The following is a 22,096-nucleotide window of genomic DNA, read 5'->3' as shown; positions in this document are numbered from 1 at the left end:
ACAACTACACTGACAGGACTCCGGGATGCGTCACAGCAATGGTTAATGGACTCGGCTGGGAACCTCTTCAAGAGCGCCAAAGAATCTTAGATTAACCATGCTCTTTACGATCTCCCACAACTTAGTGGGCATTCCAGAGGCAGCACAGATTGTCTGAGGCAGCGACAGCAGAACCAGGGGTTCCAGGAGGCTATTTTTCCCATACACGAACGTTCCTGTGTATAAGCAGTCCTTTTTTCCCCAGGACGATACAGGGCTGGAACCGCTTGCCAACCACGGTCACGGACATCACAGACATCGAGGCCTTCAAGGCTGCTCTCCGTGCCTCGGTAGTAGCCCCGTCTCTGTTGTACTCTGTGTAGACAGCTTATGTGTGTACCATAGTTTTAACTGTATATATACTAGTCTATATATAGTCAACTTTTAACTGTACAGCCTTTAGAGATGTGACTGTCTTGCCCCAACCCAACCGTGGACAAAGTACAATCCAGTTATTGTCCTGTCCTGTACACGAAAGAAGAGATATCCAACCCATTCCTGCGCTGTCATGTGATACCCACCATTTGTTCTTTCAAAGGTCACGTGACAGCACCAGGGCACCGGGTAAATTGCGAAAAAAAAACAGTTGTTTTAGAATCTACTCAAATATTAAGGCAGCGTGCACCTGTTTGAAACTACCGAATTCAATATTAATGATGGGAATGTTAACATGCACGGTAAAGCTAGATCTTTTTATTTACATCCAATCAGTTTCTAGACCTACTCGGTTTGTGCATGGAATATCAAGATTAAAGCGATTTTCTCTTAAAGCAAATAATTTCATTTTTTCCCGCCATATGTCGTTACTGTAGCATGTGACTTATTCAATGGGCGTCTATTGCCATATAAGGCAAACTCGTGTACTTCGCACCCAGACATTACTCACATAATACATTCATAAATTTATTTTTTTAATTTGACTACTGTTTCTAAATTCATATAATATATTTCTACTTTGTTTGATCATTTCTATTTTAACACTTGGTGTGGTATATAAATAATACGTTAATTTATTTTGTCCAATCATACTAAGTGTTCATCATCAGTGGCCCATTCGCTGCGGATTTACGATTCACAAAGAGGGAGTTCTTGCCGAATCTGACTTGACACGAGACCCGTATACTTACAAAAAGACCGTCAAAATGGTAAGTTGACTGTCTTTCTCTCAGTTTCTGACACATTTTTTCATAAGAGATGATTTCCTTACCAGCACAAATCCCTTGTCTCTTTTAAAAGCACAAGTTAGTAACATTATTTCCGGATCTCGAATACGGAAGTGAGCCAGATTTGGCCCAGAATCAAGAGTATTGTCCGGTAGCATTTCGTGCTAGAGTAAGACTGTCGTTTAAAGTAGTTAACGTAGGTGTAAATAATTTCAAAATAGGAAGGCATTTTACATAATCCGGAGGGTATTACTGAAAATGTGCAAATATTTTATTACCTCCCCTGTCTGTGGCATGGCGAATACAGGCCGACTCGGACCGCGGCTGATTCGGCCCAGATTTTTTAAGTTTTCAAGACAGTAATACCACCAGTAAAATGAACATATATGAGTATTAACCCAGAGGTCACAGTTTAGTTATAAAATCATTAAAAATTGTTCAACCACTGGCACCAGAGCACCTAGCTTTGTGAAAATAAATTATAAACAAAGGTCACCAATATTAACCACTAAAGAAACTCAAAAGCATTTTGTAAACATGAAGACAGTATGAAATTGGGGTGATATAAGACAATTAGACTGGCTTTTGAGTTTGTTTTGGGGTTGTTTTGGTTTAAATCTGACAAAATTCAGAGCACTGCTGGTGTGTTAAACTTTTGTCAGTATCAAATATTAAATACTTGTTATCCCATTCAGACGGTTTATGAGACAAGAGACACAAAGAACAAGCTATTCTAGGACCTCTTAAGTTTAGAATGGGGCATATTAATCAAATTATAGAGCATATTTAAATTGGATAAATGATGCATTTTAGCTTGTCAAAACAAACTTTTTACCTGCTTATACGTTGTATATTTTATGTCCTTACTTAAAGTTAAATCCCTATAATTGATATTATTTCCTGAACATTCCTGAATCAGCCAAAATATATAGTCATTATGGACTCTTTAATTCAAAGTTTTTGGTCTGAATCAGCAAAAATATGGTCATTATCTACTCTTATTAAAGTAGGTGGTCTGAATCAGTCAGAATATTTCGTCCGAATCAGCCAGTTCAGAATTGGCAATGGTCTGAATCAGCCTGTTATACTGGTATTAGCATAGTCCAAATAATAGGACGCTTCGGTACAGCATGATAACTTCCGGGACAGTCTCAGTCACGTCCAAACTTAATCCGCATATTTCTGTAAGGAAATCCCCAATGAAATCCATTGGGAACGTTTTCTGGTACAAAGTATTTGTAATGATTACATCTCTGATAATGAATTCATGTTGAAATTAAAACATAAACTTACCTTGCTGATATTTTAGGAATGGATATTTTTGCATAGAGAACGTTCCCAATAGATTTCCTAACAGAAATATGTATAACTATAATAAGTACAGACGTGACAAGACAGCGTCAGTCATATTTATTTATGTTGTAACGCTGTTTGGAAACGACAAATTATTTGCACTACATAGAACAATTATTGATAATCAAGTTTTTGAATGGCCTAAATTATGTGAATAGTACTTGAAGGTAGTTAATGAAATTTTGTAGTGGTCTAGATATTTTAGTAAACTTGTGCGAAATCGTTTTCCAATGCATGATAGCTGAACAAAGTAAATAAACTTTACCACATTCAAGAAACTAGTGCCGTAATTTATTTACAAATTATAAATGTATTTGTAAATGCACGGATACTTTTGCAGATGTTTAAATTGATACATTTACAGATAAAGTGAATGAAAACTACTGAAATAACATTTCATTAGCCTCAAAATAACAACTTGAAAGTAACTGATTAACGAATAGTGGTCAGTGTGTATTTTAGCAATTTCGCCTTATTTCTATTTTTATACAAAATGCATAATGTTGTAGTTATTTGTATTGGTAGATTGTAATTCAGTTGATATATTTTAGTAGTCTTTTTCCCTCAGTAAACATTTCCTAGCGTGATGTTTCATCTATATACTAAGTTTAAAGTATTTCATGCAAAGTTTATTTGAAGCAGCACCTGCCACCAGCCTTGGATCTCAAGAGATCGACTTTAGATTTTGTAGACGTCATGGAAAAACCAGCTAGACTCATGTTGAAAACATCTTTAAGTAGATCAACTACCTGCAGGCTGAATTTGGCTTTTATGTAATAGTTTCATGAAAGGTTTTATAACCGTGCCCGTAGAATAGTGATTTCTTTTGAAATAACGCGTTTCCCGCCAAGATTTTCAGCTTGCTAGATTTTACTGGTAACGACAGTTTTGAAGACAGAAGAGGATGCACTGGAATGTGGACAACAATCAGTTTTAAGAAGGTAGATAATGTGCACTTTGACAAGTGTGGTATTTACTTTCGCTTATAAATGGTCTCTCTGCAAAATAGCTGTATTTTCTGTCTGATCAAATGATGTATGTTTTAGAGAACTTTTAAACATGTGCACTTATTTTGTAAAAAAAAAAAAAAAAAAAAAAAAGGGAAATACTACGTTTTCACTCTTTATTGGTGTTTAGGTCTTGAGGGTTGTTGGGTGGGCAAATGGAATGAGAGTTGTGTAAGTAAATTGAAAAATATTTTTTGGAGCAAAACCAAACTTGTATTCCTGATTAACAATTTAACATATTTTCTTATAAGGTGTAGTTCAAGTTTGTTAAGTAACAAATTAGTTTTGACTAGCTTAGTGCTTCTTCATTGTACTCGTGGATACAGTATGCACATTGGAGCTAGTTAAACTAGGCAGTCCTTGTCGTCTGGTGATATACTTAATTTATCATACTTCCTCTGGTCAGACAAAAATGATATATGCTTCTAACTTCTGTGCTTACAAACAATTCTTATTTAGCAAATGTTATTTTTGAACTACCTATTTCTTAAATATGACACATAGTTGAAAACAAATGCCAGTCGCTGGGAATGAACAGATCATCTTGTAAATTATGATTTTTGTTGTCATTATAAAATATTCATAAAAATAACATTTTGGTTTAAGATTTTAGTATTTGAGGTTCTGTTTCATTACTTATCTCGTCTCCAAAAAAGTCAAACATATAATATCAACTGTATTTAAAGCTTCTTTTCATACCACTAATGTTATTCTTGACAAGTGTGATCCGTTTTGAACTCGATGACTGGCAAGTCTGTAAAGTCTTTGTATCTATGGTATTTTTATAACTTTAATGTCTTTGGTTTTCACCTGTATTTTTGTGTTGCCATTGGTGATAGACATTTCTGTTATTACTGTACCAGAACTTCTGTCCATGGAAAACTGCCACCCATAATTTTTTTGGGGGGTCGGTTATGGGAGAAATGTTGTCATCCTTCACTGAAGAGGGTAAAACTGTAATTTGTGGCTTAAACAAAGGGAGGATAATATCAATAAGCAAAGTCTTGTAGAGATAGGATACGGTTCTGCGGCCTCTGCTAGATGTTAAATGCTTTTATCTGAGCAATGGTTTCGCTGTTATGATATTCGAATAACAGATTTGTGTGTTTATATAGGACTAATTAAAGGAAAGTTTGAATGCAAATTTTCTTTTTTGCTTAAACTGAATCTACTGTATATTGACTATTTATACGAAAAGTTTTTAGTCAAAAGTTGATCAAGAAACGCTACCTATTTTGTTGGAGGCGACACCAGAAGAAATGTCTTGTTATGGTAAGTTAGGAATGGTGTTGCTATAGTTATTGTTAAATTTTGTCAGTGAAAGCATGCCAGTTGCAGTTACCTTTGTCCCTCCTACAAGATTAACTGTTCATTGTTAATTCCATTGTTGGAGAATGATGCTATGCTGTTATTTTTTGGGAATGTTTAGTTATTTTGTTTATCGTGTTTGCTTGTTATATGAATTTCTAGATTGATGTTACAATTCTCTCGACTTTCCATACTAGATTTATATTTTTGAAGACAATGTACATCATTCGTGCCACCACCAGCTATATATAAGTAATCTGAAGTAATCTTAGCGTTATTCTGGGTAAAAATGTAACTGATTTTATTAGCTCAACTCTCCCGAAGGAAAAGTAGAGCTGTTGCACTCGTAGCTGTTGGGTAAAGTTTTGCTGTTGGTTTAAGTTATTATATAGTCAGATATCTCTGTTACTATCAAAGTTATTGACTTGTAACTCAAAGTTGTGTATTATAAAAAAAGTAGGTGTAACATCATGAAATACAGGTCAAGTTTTACTTTGAGGTCAGTAGGTCAAAGGTCAATGTTACAGTGACTTGGATCAGTTAAATGGTTTCCGGATGATAACTTGAGAACGCTTGGGTCTAAGATAATAAATTTTTGTACACAGGAAATAAAATACAGGTCAAGTTTGACTTTGAGGTTAGTAGGTCAAAGGTGAAGGTCACAATAACACGAAACAGTTAAATGGTTTCCGGATAACTTGAAAACGCTTGGGCCTAGGATCATGAAAATTGATAGGGAGGTTGATCATGACCAGCAGAAGACCGCCAATGATTTTGAAGTCAGTAGGCTTGTCAGCAGATTGTGAGTTCAGTATGTTCAAGATCAAGGTCACAGTGACCCATGACAGTTTAACGTTTTCTGGTGTTAGCTCAAGAACGCTTTGGCCAAGGATCATGAAATTTGATGGGGAGGTTGATCATGACCAGCAGATGACCCCTATTGACTTTGAGGTCAGTATATTCAAGGTGAAGGTCACAATGACCAAAAACAGTTTAACGGTTTCCGGATGATTACTCAAGAACACTTGGTAGGTAGGTTGGTCATGACCAACAGATGACCGCTTTTGACTTTTGGGTCAGTAGGTCAGATGTCAAGGTCACAGTTTCTTGGAACAGTTTAATAGTTTCCATACTATAACTTGAGAACATGTGGACCTAGGCTCTTGAAACTAATTAGGGAAGTTAGTAATGTCATAAGATGACCCCTTTTGATTTAGAGGTCAGTGGGGGGAAAGGTCAAGGTCACATTGACTTGGAACAGTTTCTGTACGGTAACTTTAGAATGTTTGGGCCTAGGATCATGAAAGTTGATAGGGTGGTTGGTCATGACATGCAGATGACCCCTATTGAATTTGAGGTCAGTGGGCCAAAGGTCATGTTCAGATTGACCCGGAACAGTTAAACCTTTTTATGGGGGATAAATTGAGAACTCTTGGGCATGGGATCTTGAAACATGATATGGAGGTTAATTTTGACCAGCAGATGACCTCTATTGATTTTGAGGTCTATAGGTCAATGGTCAAGGTCAAAGCTATTGACTTGAAACTTAAAATAGTTATTTACTACCTAAGTCTACATCAGAAGACACAATCCACATTACTCTACTGATATATTTGATTTATTTTAGCCTTTTTTACTGGCAAAGCTCTAATTCAGAGTGGAACATTGAGAAAAGTCGAGTGTGCTGTCTTAATGGACAGCTCTTGTTAAAAGAAATTTAGAGTTCAGCTATAGTCATTTCTTTTCGAAAATCGCCTTTGAAAGTCTTATTTATGCATAAGGTATATAAATTCAAACTGGCAAGGTAGATTAATCTGTGTACCATTGTACAGTATTATTTGTCTTTTGTAAAAAAAAAAAAATATTGGTATAACAGGAATTTCAGTAATTAAGAGGGTGGGGTTGGTGGCGGACTCTGTGGTTGAGTGGTTAAGATCGCTGACTTCAAATCACTTGCCCCTCATCAATTTGGGTTTGAGCCTCACTGGGGGCATTGAATTCTTCCTGTGAGGAAGCCATTCAGCTGGCTTCAGAAGGTTGGTGGTTATACCCAGGTGCCTGCGCATGTTGAAATAAAGCAGGGAGGAGCACTTGGGGTCTTCCTCCACCTTCAAAACTGGAAATTAGCCATATGACCTGTTACGGTGTCAGTGCAACATTAAACCCAGTAAAATAAATGAAAGAATTTATTAAGTAAAAGAATGGTGAAAGTTGCAAAGCTAGGTGGGGTTTGTTAGGATTTCTTGCTAAAGGAGCAGGGGTATATCGCTTATATTGAAATTTAGTTTTTCAAATGTTGCTTTTTTATTTGAACAAAATGTCATGGTCTTAGAAGAATTACAAAGTTTTATATAGAAATTTGAAGAATAGTAGTATGAAAATAACTGTTACTAATGCCAAATTATTTGTTATTACATACTCAACAACTTCTTAAACTCCACACCATTATTTTGATTGACTACCAGTACTCGAATAGTTGTGAGAGATATTTGACTGTATGGGCTAAAATATCTAAAAAGAAAGTTGGATTTGTTGTTGGCATAAGCAACTTGCTTGAAACAGAATGAACTGTAAAACGTGCCATTTTGCTCAGTGAATTGCAGGACAAGTACAAACTGTAGTAGGACCAGTGAAAATTCTAGGCAGTTCATCTAGCAGGACAAGTTAGTTTTCAAAAAAATTGTAGAGATCTTTTGTTGCATAGTAACCATCACCAAGTTCCATCTTTTTCATAATTTTATGTTTGAGTTACCTCACTGCAGTTGTTGGGGGTTCAGTGAATTAATGGAAATGCCCAATTGATATTATTGTTAAGTTTTATTTAACTTAAGTGATCATTAAATAGTTTGTACTGTTTTCAGTGAAACATACATGTATCAGTTTTTCTACACAGTAAACAGTAAAAAAAATGATGTGTGGAGCTAGAGAAGGTGTTGAGTATATATCATGGTAGACTTACAATGCCTCTTACTCTGTATCTTGTGAGAATTATTTTTCTTAAATTAACTTTCTCATCTGTCACTAGATTCTAGTGTTACATTGCTTCAGTTAACTTTCTCATCTGTAAACTAGATTTTTAGCTTACACATAAGGTTGATTGTAATCAGTGTCATATGTGTTGCACTATAACACAAAATATAATTGAACATTTATTACTATCCTTACCATTGTTATGAAAGAAAGGTGAATATTTATTTGTATTTTTGACCATACTTTGGTTAAAGTGTTACTTTGAACATATTATACCTTTTTCATGAACTTTTTATCTCTTCTGGATGCTTATATTTTGCTGGTCTGTTCTTTTTTTTAGCTCGACTATTCAAAGAATAGGGGAGCTATCCTCGGCGTGAGCGCAAGCGTCACACAAATGTTAAAAGTTTGCGTACACCCCAAATATTTTCAAAGTCCATTGAGATATTGCTTTGATATTTTGCATACTTATTTACCATCATGACCCCAGTCTGTAAAAAGGAGGAGGCAACTCTATCAAGCATTTTGACTGAATTATGACCCCTTTTCGACTTAGAATAAATGTTAAAGTTTGCGTACCACCTCAAATATTTTCAAAGTCCATTGAGATATTGCTTTGATATTTTGCATACTTTTTTACCGACATGACCCCAGTCTGTTAAAAGGAGGAGGCAACTCTATCAAGCATTTTGACTGAATTATGGCCCCTTTTCGACTTAGAATAAATGTTAAAGTTTGCGTACCACCCCAAATATTTTCAAAGTCCATTGAGATATTGCTTTGATATTTTGCATACTTGTTTACCATCATGACCCTAGTCTGTAAAAAGGAGGAGGCAACTCTATCAAGCATTTTGACTGAATTATGGCCCCTTTTCGACTTAGAATAAATGTTAAAGTTTGCGTACCACCTCAAATATTTTCAAAGTCCATTGAGATATTGCTTTGATATTTTGCATACTTGTTTACCATCATGACCCTAGTCTGTAAAAAGGAGGAGGCAACTCTATCAAGCATTTTGACTGAATTATGGCCCCTTTTTGACTTAGAATAAATGTTAAAATTTGCATACCACCCCAAATATTTTCAAAGTCCATTGAGATATTGCTTTGATATTTTGCATACTTGTTTACCATCATGACCCTAGTCTGTAAAAAGGAGGAGGCAACTCTATCAAGCATTTTGACTGAATTATGGCCCCTTTTTGACTTAGAATAAATGTTAAAATTTGCATACCACCCCAAATATTTTCAAAGTCCATTGAGATATTGCTTTGATATTTTGCATACTTGTTTACCATCATGACCCCAGTCTGTAAAAAGGAGGAGGCAACTCTATCAAGCATTTTGACTGAATTATGGCCCCTTTTCGACTTAGAATATGCTTATTGTTATGTTATAGTTTTACTCATAGCTTATATTATACTATCAAGCACTGAGAATAGTCGAGCGCGCTGTCCACTGACAGCTCTTGTTTTTTTTATTAGACTGTTTTGCCACTTGTCATGTTTTTTTGACTTCATAGAATGTATTATTATGTTGTGTTGAATAGTTTTCTTTTTTCCTTAACTAAAAGCTCTGACGGTACGATGGGTCAAAGCTTTAATATATGAATTTGCTTCATTAAAAATACAACAGTGTTGAGTCACAACATTGTCAAGTTAAGTTCTTCTAAAAGACTATTATTTGTTTCAGTCTGTGGAATGTTTGTTCAGTTTAAATTTGTTATAGTTTTACATTGTCTATACTTGATTTTTAATCAGATCTAAGTAACTACTGTAATACTATTAATCTCGTAGCTGGACTATTCAAAGAATAGATGGAGCTGTTGCACGCAACCATGGGTTGTTGTGGGCACTTTTGTTAAGTTCTGTATGTAAACTGGTATTTCAGTATCCACGTATGAGAATGGATGGATAATTCACACACTTGTTCACTGTAATGATCTACAGGTTCCATTAACTCTTATTTTGCAATTGTATGAAGTTGTGCCCCTTTTTGATTTAGCAATTTTTTTGGTGTAAACTGTTAATTCAGATTCCACAAGTCAGACATGGTGTTAGGTTTTAGTTGTTAATGTTTTCCTTATTTTGACTTGTTTTAGTGATAGTAGTATAGTTTACAGCTTCAAAAAGGCGAGCCTTTCTGTCCTCTTGCAACTCTTATTTTGCTGTGCAACTAAATTTTTTTAGAGCTTTGCTGCATAATATTATTTTTACATCAAACATGTGTGATCAGTTTGTAATTCCACACTGCCTAGATTTGTTTTTGATCACTAACATGATTATGACTTTGCTTAATATATTTTATGTCTTAATTGGAAAACTGCCTTAATTCCACACTGCCTAGATTTGTTTTTGACCACTAACAGATTATTATGACTTTGCTTAACATATTTTATGCCTTCATTTGATTTATCATGTTTCTCAACTTTATGTATCAATATTTGATATTTTAAATGAATACAACTTTTAATGCATTTCACAATTACTGTGTTCAAAATAATTAGTATTCGTGGGGGACTTATATCCGTGGTTTATTCAATCCACGAAATTTAATCCCAACGAACAAGTAAAATTCCCATTCAGTTTATGTTCACAAGTTGAAGTCCACGGATTTATCTCCCCACGAAATTGTCGTTTTGACCAAAAACTATGAAATTTCATGCCCACGAAATTAAATAATTTTACAGTACATCAGCTAGAACTTGCATGGCAGAATCTAGCTTGATCTGCTGGAAAATTGCAGTTGAAAGAGTGGCATTTGTTTCTAGTTCTAATACTTCTGACAAGTTTAAAATCTGGTTAAGAGTCTGTAAACTTGTAAGAAGTATGAATAAGAAATTTTAAGGGTACAATTAAGATTTAGTGCACCATTTGTAACTTGAATTGCTTATTTGCTGTGTGCACACACACTTTGCATTTACAGTTTTACAAGTATAAAAACCCTGCTTATATGTAAGATACCAAAACAAAAAGTTTGATGTAATAGATCAAGAATTTTTAGCATGTAACTGAATGTTGTATTAATACTGTTTAATTCACTTTAATTCAATTATAATGTGTTTTTTTCTTCACATACTGTGTCTCCTTGAACAAGGGAAGATACTACATTATTTTTGGATTGATCCATCACATCATTGATTTTTATGCAACGTAGTAGTGCATTCCTTCTGCATGTTCAGTTCATTTTATTTATTTCCAAGTTCCTTTTTCTTAAATTTTTCATCATATCTTTCTGGACTACTTCAGTACTGTTAATGGAATTTGAGTCAAATTATTTGACTGAAGCTTTATAATACAAGTTACAAATACCAGGCCTAGTTTGCACACATTTTACTTGGTTTGCCCCTCATCCATAAGTCATACAAAGTGGATCCTACTAAAACTTCAAAAGAAGAAAGTTTTTTTTTTTCATGCAACTTGGTAATAGATTGAGGGCAGTACTTATGGAGATTGTTTACATCCTTTTAATTTGTTGCTATGGCAACAAGAAATTAGCATGTACAGCTAAGCGCAGTATAAATGTGCACCCGCACTAAAGAAAATGGAAGTTTTTCAAACAGAAGACTGTTATACATTTAATTGTGAATTGGTTCCACCATAACAGTTAAATCATATTCTGTAAAGTAATATTCAGCCTGTAAGGGGCATATTATGGGATCACCTGCGTCAGGTGGCATCCACTAAAGTTGTCCACTCTGCCTCTAGTAGTTCTTATCCAATGTTCACCAAACTTGGTTGCAATGTTTGTAGGCATAATAGCTCGAGGAAAGTTACAACTGGTCTGCTCAGTAAAGTCAGAAGTACTTTGCTGTGATAGACATATATTATGACTACATTATATATATATATATTATTTGTAACTCTTGTAAATAAATTCATTTCTGCATTAACTTGAATTTGAGTAACTGCTTTTATAGAATTTTAATGTATACATCTAAATGTAGGTTTGATCACTTTGCCATGGAAACTGCTCAAGGTGAACTATTTTGACCAGTCATTGTTTGGTGTCCGTCATTGTGCGTTGTGCAATCAACACTTGCCTTGTAAACACAAGACATATTTGTGACCGAGTCTTAATGAAACTTGGTCAGAATGTTTGTCTTTATGATCTCCAGGTCAAGTTTGAAACTGGGTCAAAAACTAGGTCAGTAGGCCAGGTCAAAGTAAAACCTTGTTAACATTCTAGTCCACAGTTTTAGTTGGAAACTCAGGAGAATTTGTCAGTGTTTGTCATGATGACCTCTAGGTCAAGTTTGAATCTGGGTCATGTAGGGTAAAAAACTAGGTCATCCAGTCTAATCAAAGGAAAGGCTTTTAACAGTAAAGAGGGCACCTTTATGAAACTTGATTAGAATGTTTGTATAAATGATCTCTAGGTCAAGTAGGTCAAGTTTGAAACTAGGTCATGCGAGGTCAAAAACTAGGGCAGTAGGTCAGATCAACTCTGGTGAGCAATATAGGGCCATCATGGCCCTCTTGGTATCAAATATTGAATTGTTCATAACTTTCTTGTTTTAAAGACATATCCGAGAGTTGCCATTGTGCATGTTTTCACTGCATTCTCTTTTCATTTCCAATTTAATTTATCTAGCAGAACAGTTAATTGATTACTTCATGATAATTCATCCATAATTATTGTTAGAAGGAATAATGTGACTGTTGTCATAATGAAATAATATGCAAGATAAAGTTACTTTATAAGTGGCAAAGGTTTTATCAAATGAAATTGTGAAAACAGTAGCAAGTAATTGCCTTTGTCTACTTTGACATTTGAAATACGTCATTACTCGCAATGGTTTTGATGGTTTAAATCATCTGTTCAAGGAGAAAAGATCAGATTGGAAGATTGAAAGTGTGTTCAATGTTTGTTGTGCATCTTTTGTCTTCATGAACTTTACTTCTGACACTCTTGAAAGTGGTCGTCTTTATTCTGTAAACAGAAAATAGGTCACTAGGTCACTTAATTAGAAAACCTTGTTAACACTTTGGGCTAAATTTTCTGTTTGATGGTGATAAATTTTTGTCAGACACTGTGTCTATACAATCTAGGTCAAGTTCAGTATTGGGAAGACTGAGGTCAGAATCTAGGTCACTAGTTTAAATCAGGGAACCACCTTGTTAACATTCTTAAGTCCACATTATTATTTTTCTACTTAATCTTCAGTGGCTTTCTGTTGGAAAGAAAGGTCAATTTTGAAACTGGATTATAAATTGAGCTTGAAAACTAGATCAGTAGACCAATCATGATAAGACCATGTTCAAATGTTCAATTTGAGGAGATTCAGAAAAATGACTTCAAATGATATTAAAAAAACAAAAAACAATAAAAGACTTGCACATAAAATTAACATTCCATACCCTTTAAAAGATTACTTACTTTTTGCTTATTCTGGTAAACACCTCTTTTGCATATTTCAGTCTTCTGGAGTAACAATAGCCAGTGATGTAAAGGAAAAGTACCAAATGGTGAAGACAGGAAAGAAAAACCCCTACATTGTATTCAAATTATCAGATGACCTGAAAAGTATTGTAGTTGACAAAATAGGTGAACCAGGTAAGAAATTTGTGTTTTATTTACCGCTTTAGCTTGACTGTTTGAGGAATAGGTTAGTTACTTGGGTTACCGATGCGTTGGCTTCGGCGTCCCTAGTTATGTCTCCCACAACACAGTGGTATGGGAGACATATTGATTTACTCCAGTCTGTGTGTGTGTGTGTCCGCACTCTTAAGTCGCACATTTCTCATCCAATCTTCATCAAACTTGAACGAAATGTGTTTGACCATAAGACCTCGGCAAAGTTCGATAACTAGCCAAATATACCCAGGCACGTTTGAATTATGGCTCTTGAATTACTGTCGAGACCATCTAATTGGATCCACTCAAGTAAACCATCTAGAGAAACTAGACATTTTTAGCTCATCTGATTTTTTGAGAGAGAAAAATGATGAGTTATTGTCGTCACTTGATCGGCGTCGGCGTTGCCTGGTTAAGTGTTATGTTTAGGTCAGCTTTTCTCCTAAACTATCAAAGATATTGCTTTGAAACTTGCAACTCTTGTTCACCATCATAAGCTGACTATGTACAGCAAGAAACATAACTCTGTCCTGCTTTTTGCAAGAATTATGGCCCCTTTTGGACTTAGAAAGTACCACATTTATTGGTTAAGTTTTAGGTTTCTCTTAAACTAACAGAGCTATTGCTTTGAAACTTGCAACAGTTGTAACAGTTTATCGTCATATGCTGACTGTACATTAAGAAACATAATTCCATCCTGCTTTTTGCAAGAATTATGGCCCTTTTTAGACTTAGAAAATCATGGGTAGGACAATTTTTCTATTATACAAAAAAATCAGATGAGCGTCAGCGTCAGATGGTGCTCTTGTTCATAGGGGCAGTTGTTGGAGACATGCGCTTTTCTCAAAAGCATTTCTAGTTGGTACAGTTTTTCTCACACGCTGATGAAATCAGGAGGGGGTATTGAAATGGCGTTGTCTACGCTAGTGCGTGCGTCTGTCCGCAGCCATTTGTCAATAACTAGCGGGTAGAATTTCATGAAACTTGAAATAAACATGAACCAACATACTTAGATGATGCCTGTCGAGTTCTTAGCTCGACTATTCATAGGTCAGGTGAGCGATACAGGGCCTTCATGGCCCTCTTGTTTAAGAAACAGCCTTGAAATTTGGATGACATACATAGTTTTGCACACCAATTGTAAAACTGACTTTCATGGACCATGAATGTGACCCACTGACTGTCTTGACATATAAGCATCAGTTTGACATTTGAAACATGTAGCTCATATTACTCAGGTGAGCGATTCAGGGTCACCATGACCCTCTTGTTGGCTCACCTTTGGTGCTCAAAGGTGAGCTTTTGTGATAGCCCTGTGTCGTCGTTGTCGTCAATAGTTTGACTGTTAACAGTCTAGAGGTCACAATCTTGGCCCAATCTTAATAAAACTTGGTCAGAAAATTACTCTCAATAAAATCTTGGACAAGTTCGATATTGGGTCATCTGGGGTCAAAAACTAGGTCACCAGGTCAAATCAAAGGAAATGCTTGTTAACACTCTAGAGGTCACAATTTTGGCCCAATCTTAGTTAAACTTGGTCAGAATGTTACCCTCAATAAAATCTTGGACGAGTTTGATATTGGGTCATCTGGGGTCAAAATCTAGGTCACCAGGTCAAATCAAAGGAAAAGCTTGTTAACACTAGAGGCCACAATTTTGGCCCAATCTTAATGAAAATTGGTCAGAATGTTGCCTTCAATAAAATCTTGGACGAGTTCGATATTGGGTCATCTGGGGTCAAAAACCAGGTCACCAGGTCAAATTAAAGGAAAAGCTTGTTAACACTCCAGAGGTCACAATTTGGGCCCAATCTTCATGAATCTTTGTCAGAATGTTTCTTCCAAAAATGTCTAGAAATAAACTAGAAGGCCTAGAGCTTAGATATTTGGTGTGTAGTATTGCCTAGTGGATCTCTACCAAGTTTGTTCAAATCATGACCCCGGGGTCAAGCTTAAATGCAAATCTTCATAGCAACCATTTAACCAGGTAAGTGATATAGGGCCATCATGGCCCTCTTGTTTAAGTTACAGCCATGAAATTTGGAAAACATGTAAACAGATCTTAATATTGACTTTTAGTGACCATGACTGACCTAGTGACCTACTTCCTTATTTCTGAAGCTTTAGCAAAGAAATTTGTTCAAACAAGCATCTGAACTCCATGGATCAAATTAAGCGGTCGCTAACTTGCAAAATTTGAGTAAGAATTAAAAAATGTCATGGCCATCTTGTCTCAGTAAAAACTGGCTGATTTCTAAGTTACTTTAGAAAGCTTCGCTACTAAGACCAAGTAGGTGTCCAGTTGATGAATCCAGCTTTCGTGCTTTAAAGTATGCAAGTATCATTCACTGCGCAGACTGATAATTTCTTGTTTTGGTATGTAGCATTGTGTAGTGGTCCTCTACCTAATTTGTTCAAATCATGCCTTTGGGGTTTATGTTATGGGTAACTTATATTATATGGACTTGTGTAAGTAAAACCTTTATAAGGATCTTTTCTTGTTGCAAGACGAAGACCTTAAAAAAAGGGTATGGAGCCTTGTTCATTGGTCCCCTACCAAGTTCATGTGAATTATGCCCCAGGGGACAATATTGGCTCCACCCGGATGGTTGCTTATTTTGCATGGAACTTTAAAGAAATTCCTTTTCTGAAACCTTCAGGCCAGAAACATAGTTCAATTGTTTGGTATAAAGTATTTTGTAGATGTCCTCTGCCTAGAAATTATGTACCTAATTGAGTAGGAATAGTATATAAGGCCATCTTGACATTTTAGACCTACTTATGAAATTTGAATGTGACTAATCAGTTTAGAATACAGTTGTATTTTGAACCAGACTGCCTTAACATTTCAAATTATGTTATATTATGTTTCAGGGGAGACATTTGAGGACTTCAGGAATCATATGTTGGCAGCAGCAGAATGTAAACAGGGAAGGTATGCTGTGTACGACTTGGTACCAGATGAAGAAGAAGCATCAAAGAATAAAACTGGAGATCTTGTATTTATAGTTTGGTATGTCTTTATGTTTGGACAACATCAGTACAAAATACTGAAGACTAGCTATTTTGCTCACTCAAAGTCAAGTGTCTGGATGTTAACCACTTCGTTTAAGTGATTTCTGTTGTGAAGTTTTGGAGATAATTACTTGCATGTAAAACTTTAACCAAGATTTTCTAAGTCCAAAAGGGGGCATAATTTGCTCAAAATACATGTCAGAGGTATGGAACTTGATCCAGTGAGGTTGGTAATTGATCTAGAAAAAGAAAAAATAAGTTTCAAAGCTATTTGCCTTTAAATGATAGCCATATGTACTTGCATGCAAAACTTTAACCAAGGTGTGACGCAGACGCCAATGCCAGGGTTAGTAGAATAACTAGACTATTCTTCTAACAGTCGAGCTAAAAAATAAGTTTCAAATCTATATGACAATTAGTAATAGCTGTATGTATTTGCACGCAAAACTTTAACCAGGATTTTCTAAGTCCAAAAAGGGGCATAATTTGACCAAAATGCAGGTCAGAGTTATGGCACTTGATGCTATCAACTAGTATTATAACCCCGAAGACACAAGTGAAGTTTCAGTTCAATATCTGCATTAGTTTTGGAGATAGGAACTTGCATGTAAAACTTGGACCAGGATTTTCTAAGTCCAAAAGGGGGCATAATTTGCTCAAAATACATGTCAGAGTTATGGGACTTGACCCAATGAGGTTGGTTACTGACCTAGAAAAAGAAACAAGAGGACCATGATGGTCCTGAATCGCTCACCTATCCAAACATGACCCAGTGTTGAACTGAGTATGACGTCATTATTTCTATTATTTGACACAGTGATCTAGTTTTTGAGCACAAGTGACCTAGATATCATCAAGATAAAAAATTCTGACCAATTTTCATGAAGATCCATTGAAAAATATGACCTCTAGAGGTTACAAGGTTTTTCTATTATTTGACCAAGTGACCTACTTTTTGAAGGCACGTGACTCACTTTTGAACTTAACCTAGATATCATCAAGGTGAACATTCTCACCAATTTTCATGAAGATCTCATGAAAAATATGGCCTCTAGAGAGGTCACAAGGTTTTTCTATTTCTCGACCTACAGACCTAGTTTTTGACCGCACATGACCCAGTTTCGAACTTGACCTAGATATCATCAAGCTGAACACTCTCACCAATTTTCATGAAGATCCATTGAGAAATATGGCCTCTAGAGAGTTCACAAGGTTTTTCTATTTTTAGACCTACTGACCTAGTTTTTGAACGTACGTGACCCAGTTTTGACCTTGACCTAGATATCATCAAGATGAACATTCTGATCAATTTTCATGAAGATCTCTTGAAAAATATGGCCTCTAGAGAGGTCACAAGGTTTTTCTATTTTTAGATCTACTGACCTAGTTATTGACCGCACATGATCCAGTTTCGAACTTGACCTAGATATCATCAAGTTGAACATTTTGACTAATTTTCATAAAGATCCCATGAAAAATATGGCCTCTAGAGAGGTCACAAAGTTTTTCTATTTTCAGACCTACTGACCTAGTTTTTGACTGCATGTGACTCACTTTCAAACTTGACCTAGATATCATTAAGGTGAACATCCTGACAAATTTTCATGAAGATCCATTGAGAAATATGGCCTCTAGAGAGGTCACAAGGTTTTTCTATTTTTTGACCTACTGACCTAGTTTTTGACCCCAGTTTTCGAACTTGATCTAGATATCATCAAGATGAACATTCTGACCAATTTTCATGAAGATCCATTGAGAAATATGGCCTCTAGAGAGGTCACAAAGTTTTTCTATTTTTAGACCTACTGACCTAGTTTTTGAACCCACGTGACCCAGTTTTGAACTTGACCTAGATATCATCAAGGTGAACATGCTGACCAATTTTCATGAAGATCTCATGAAAAATATGGCCTCTAGAGAGGTCACAAGGTTTTTCTATTTTTAGACCTACTAACCTAGTTTTTGACCGCACATGACCCAGTTTCGAACTTGACCTAGATATCATCAAGATGAACATTCTGACCAATTTTCATGATGATCCATTGAGAAATATGGCCTCTAGAGAGGTCACAAGGTTTTTCTATTTTTTGACCTACTAACCTAGTTTTTGACCCCACGTGACCCAGTTTCGAACTTGACCTAGATATCATCAAGCTGAACATTCTGACCAATTTTCATGAAGATCCATTGAGAAATATGGCCTCTAGAGAGGTCACAAGGTTTTTCTATTTTTAGACCTACTGACCTAGTTTTTGACCCCGCGTGACCCAGTTTCGAACTTGACCTAGATATCATCAAGGTAAACATTCTGACCAATTTTCATGAAGATCTTATGAAAAATATGGCCTCTAGAGAGGTCACAAGGTTTTTCTATTTTTAGACCTACTGGCCTAGTTTTTGACCGCATGTGACCCAGTTTCGAACTTGACCTAGATATCATCAAGATGAACATTCTGACCAACTTTCATAAAGATCCCGTGAAAAATGTGACCTCTAGAGTGGTCACAAGCAAAAGTTTACGGACGGACGCACGGACGACGGACGCCACGCGATCACAAAAGCTCACCTTGTCACTATGTGACAGGTGAGCTAAAAATAAGTTTCAAAGCTATATACCTTTAAATGATAGCCATATGTATTTGCATGCAAAACTTTATCCAAGGTGTGACGCCAACGCCAGGGTGTGTAGAATAGCTGTCTAGCTAAAAATTGTTTATTTATTGGGTTGACACTCAGTTTTTTTTGCACTTTTAACTAATTCAAGGGCCATAACACTGGAGACACCAGTCAGAACTGCCTGGTTAACAAATTTGGCCTCCGCTATCTAAAAATGGTAAACTGGATGTCAGCTTAACTGGTCTAATTTTAAAGCATTTAAGCTGCACCAGTTTTTAAAACAGTGTACAATAAAACAATGTATAACAATAACATGGCAGATCTTTTATTTTTAAAATTGTTCATACATCCAACAACTTAGTAAATGAATGTATAAAGCGACATATTACTACACTGATTATGATTGTCTGCATTTAAACTGCAAATACAGGCCCATATTCATTAAAATTTGAAGTTCTAGATTTGTTAAACTAGTCCAGATTGTGAGGAAACTTTACATGAAAGTGCATTCTATATTTTGAAAGGGCTCAGCCAAATTTCATCTGTGTAAATCTGTTTTAAACAAAGTTACAGCAAAATGAATACATGCCATTCTTAAGTCTAAATTTCAGACTTTAAATGTTAACCGTTACCCTGCTATATTTCTATAATGAACTTGTCCATCTTTCAATTTGGACAGTAGTACAGTACCATTAACTGTTAAAAGGGGTGCTTTCTAAAAAGATACTGACCGAATGGCGAACAGTGCAGATCTTGATCAGACTGCACAATGTGCAGGTTGATCAAGATCTACACTGGTTGCAAAGGCAGAATCAATCGTGTTCAGCATGATAAGGGTTAATGAATATGGACCCTTAAGACTCCTGATAGATATTAGCTCAGCAAGAGAAACTATTACTGACAAACATTTAATTTACATTAACATTTTATTTTATATTAGTTTACTGAATATATTAGAAATGTTAATGTATTATGTTAAACGATACAATGTAAATTTTTCATAATATTTTATTTTTCACTGTCTTTTTGCATTTCATAGCTGCAAGTAGCACTGCTAAGTAAAAACAACAAAATTCTTGTTTGTAAACTGAATTACCATAAATAAATGACCAACATATAATAAGTTCAGTAACTTATACCAGTTGTTTTAAAAATATCTACGGTTAAGGTAGAAACTTATAATCACTGACTACAAAAATCCTTAGTTAATGAATCAATTTTCTGTGCGAAGTTAAAATATTTCTTTCAAATAACAAGAAAACTGTAAAAAGCATGACATTGTGTGAAATCACTTTAAAAATGTACATAAATTTCTCTCAACCTATTGACACAAATGTATAGTGAGGTATGATGTACAATATAAGTATAAAATTTCTGTATAAATATATTGCATGCACTGTCATATTTTAGATATTTTGAAATAGTTCCTGTCTCTTCTTGACCAACTACTTTCCTTTACCCACCAAAACACTCAAAGCACTTTATACAAGTAAACCTAAAGCTGTTACTGAAATGCATATGCTTCATGATGGCCTGGCAATCGTCATATGAAGTTTAACAAATGTTGGCTGAAGCATTCTCTAGTTATAAGATTGGAAACCAAATGTGAGCCATGCCATGGGAAAACCAACATAGTGGGTGTGCGACCAGCATGGATCCAGACCAGCCTGCGCATCCGCTCAGTCTGGTCAGGATCCATGCTGTTCGCTAACAGTTTCTCCAATTCCAATAGGCTTTAAAAGCGAACAGCATGGAGCCTGACCAGACTGCGCGGATGCGCAGGCTGGTCTGGATCCATGTTGGTCGCACACCCACTATGTTGGTTTTCCCATGGCACGGCTCATGTCTACTAACAGACTGGCCAACATGAGCTAAACGATGTAACCCTCCAACTTCGGAGGCCATGAAAATCAAACCCAAAATTATGATACAATACATGAAGAAACTACATTTATGAAATTTATAAAATGTACAGAAAATTTTATTACTACCTCGGTTAAGATTGGAACTGTGTTGAAATATTGCAGGATTTTAGCTAACTTTGTGGCTTACTACAAAATACTAGCTGATATCACATTTACTGATGGTTTTTAAACACTCTGCAGAGGTTTTCATTCTGTTTTGAAAATTCTAATATTTTGACATTTATCTAGAGTCGAGTACATTTATCTAAGTACATGTATCTTTAAATAACACATAAGGACACTCTTTGCATTAGAAATATTGCCATAAAATTGCACTACCCAGACTTCTACACTATCATCCATCATTATACTGCTACATAGACATTGTATCAGTTAATTGTAAATACACATTAAAACGTAATTGAGCCGTGCCATGAGAAAACCAACATAGTGGCTTTGCGACCAGCATGGATCCAGACCAGCCTGCGCATCCGCGCAATCTGGTCAGGATTCATGCTGTTCACTTACGGTTTCTCTAATTGCTATAGGCTTTGAAAGCGAACAGCATAGATCCTGACCAGACTGCGCAGATGCACAGGCTGGTCTGGATCCATGCTTGTCGCAAACCCACTATGTTGGTTTTCTCATGGCACGGCTCAATTATTATAACAAGAGATCACAGAGTGATCTTGGCGCCCACCAATGTACCATTTTTGAGTGTTCCAAATTTCAAGACTTACTGACTAGCTCAAGGTCAAATTTCATTTCCGTACACAACACTTTGTATGTGGTCCAAATTCGAAAGCTGTAGCTTGAGAAATGTGAAAGTAGGTCACTAGATCAATTTCAAGGACGAAACGTGAAAGTAGGTCACTAGGTCAAATCAAGGTCAAATTACACTTCAGAACACAAATTTATGCATGTGGTCCAAATTTAAAGCCTGTACCTTCAAAAATGTGAAAGTAGGTCACTAGGTCAATGTCAAGGTCAAAGTTTGTTTCGGTACACAATCCTATGCATGTGGTCTAAATTTGAAGCCTGTAGCTACAGAAATGTGAAAGTAGGTCACTAGGTCAATCTTAAGGTCAAAGTTCATTTCGGTACACAAAACTATGCAAGTGGTCCAAATTTGAAGGCTGTAGCT

General features: G+C 35.8%; 1 protein-coding gene across 3 annotated transcripts in view; it reads left to right on the top strand.

Moving 5' to 3' along the window:
* The first annotated feature begins 921 nt into the window (after positions 1–921).
* Positions 922–22,096, top strand: part of LOC123565412 (cofilin/actin-depolymerizing factor homolog) — a 307,889-nt gene continuing 286,714 nt past the window's right edge. The window contains exons 1-3 of one of the 3 annotated variants that reach the window (XM_053550626.1): positions 998–1,184; positions 13,262–13,397; positions 16,292–16,541. In XM_053550626.1, the coding sequence (XP_053406601.1) occupies positions 1,182–1,184; positions 13,262–13,397; positions 16,292–16,533 (381 nt within the window). In that variant the 5' untranslated portion in view covers positions 998–1,181 and the 3' untranslated portion in view covers positions 16,534–16,541. Of the gene's footprint in view, positions 1,185–3,197; positions 3,497–13,261; positions 13,398–16,291; positions 16,542–22,096 lie in introns of those variants that run through there. The other 2 variants (XM_053550619.1, XM_053550611.1) reach the window with 2 other exon arrangements.

Source organism: Mercenaria mercenaria, chromosome 1, assembly GCF_021730395.1.
Source record: "Mercenaria mercenaria strain notata chromosome 1, MADL_Memer_1, whole genome shotgun sequence".
Taxonomy (NCBI): Eukaryota; Metazoa; Mollusca; class Bivalvia; order Venerida; family Veneridae; genus Mercenaria; species Mercenaria mercenaria.
Note: the sequence above shows the minus strand (reverse complement) of the source record. Positions and strands in the feature narration are given on the sequence as shown.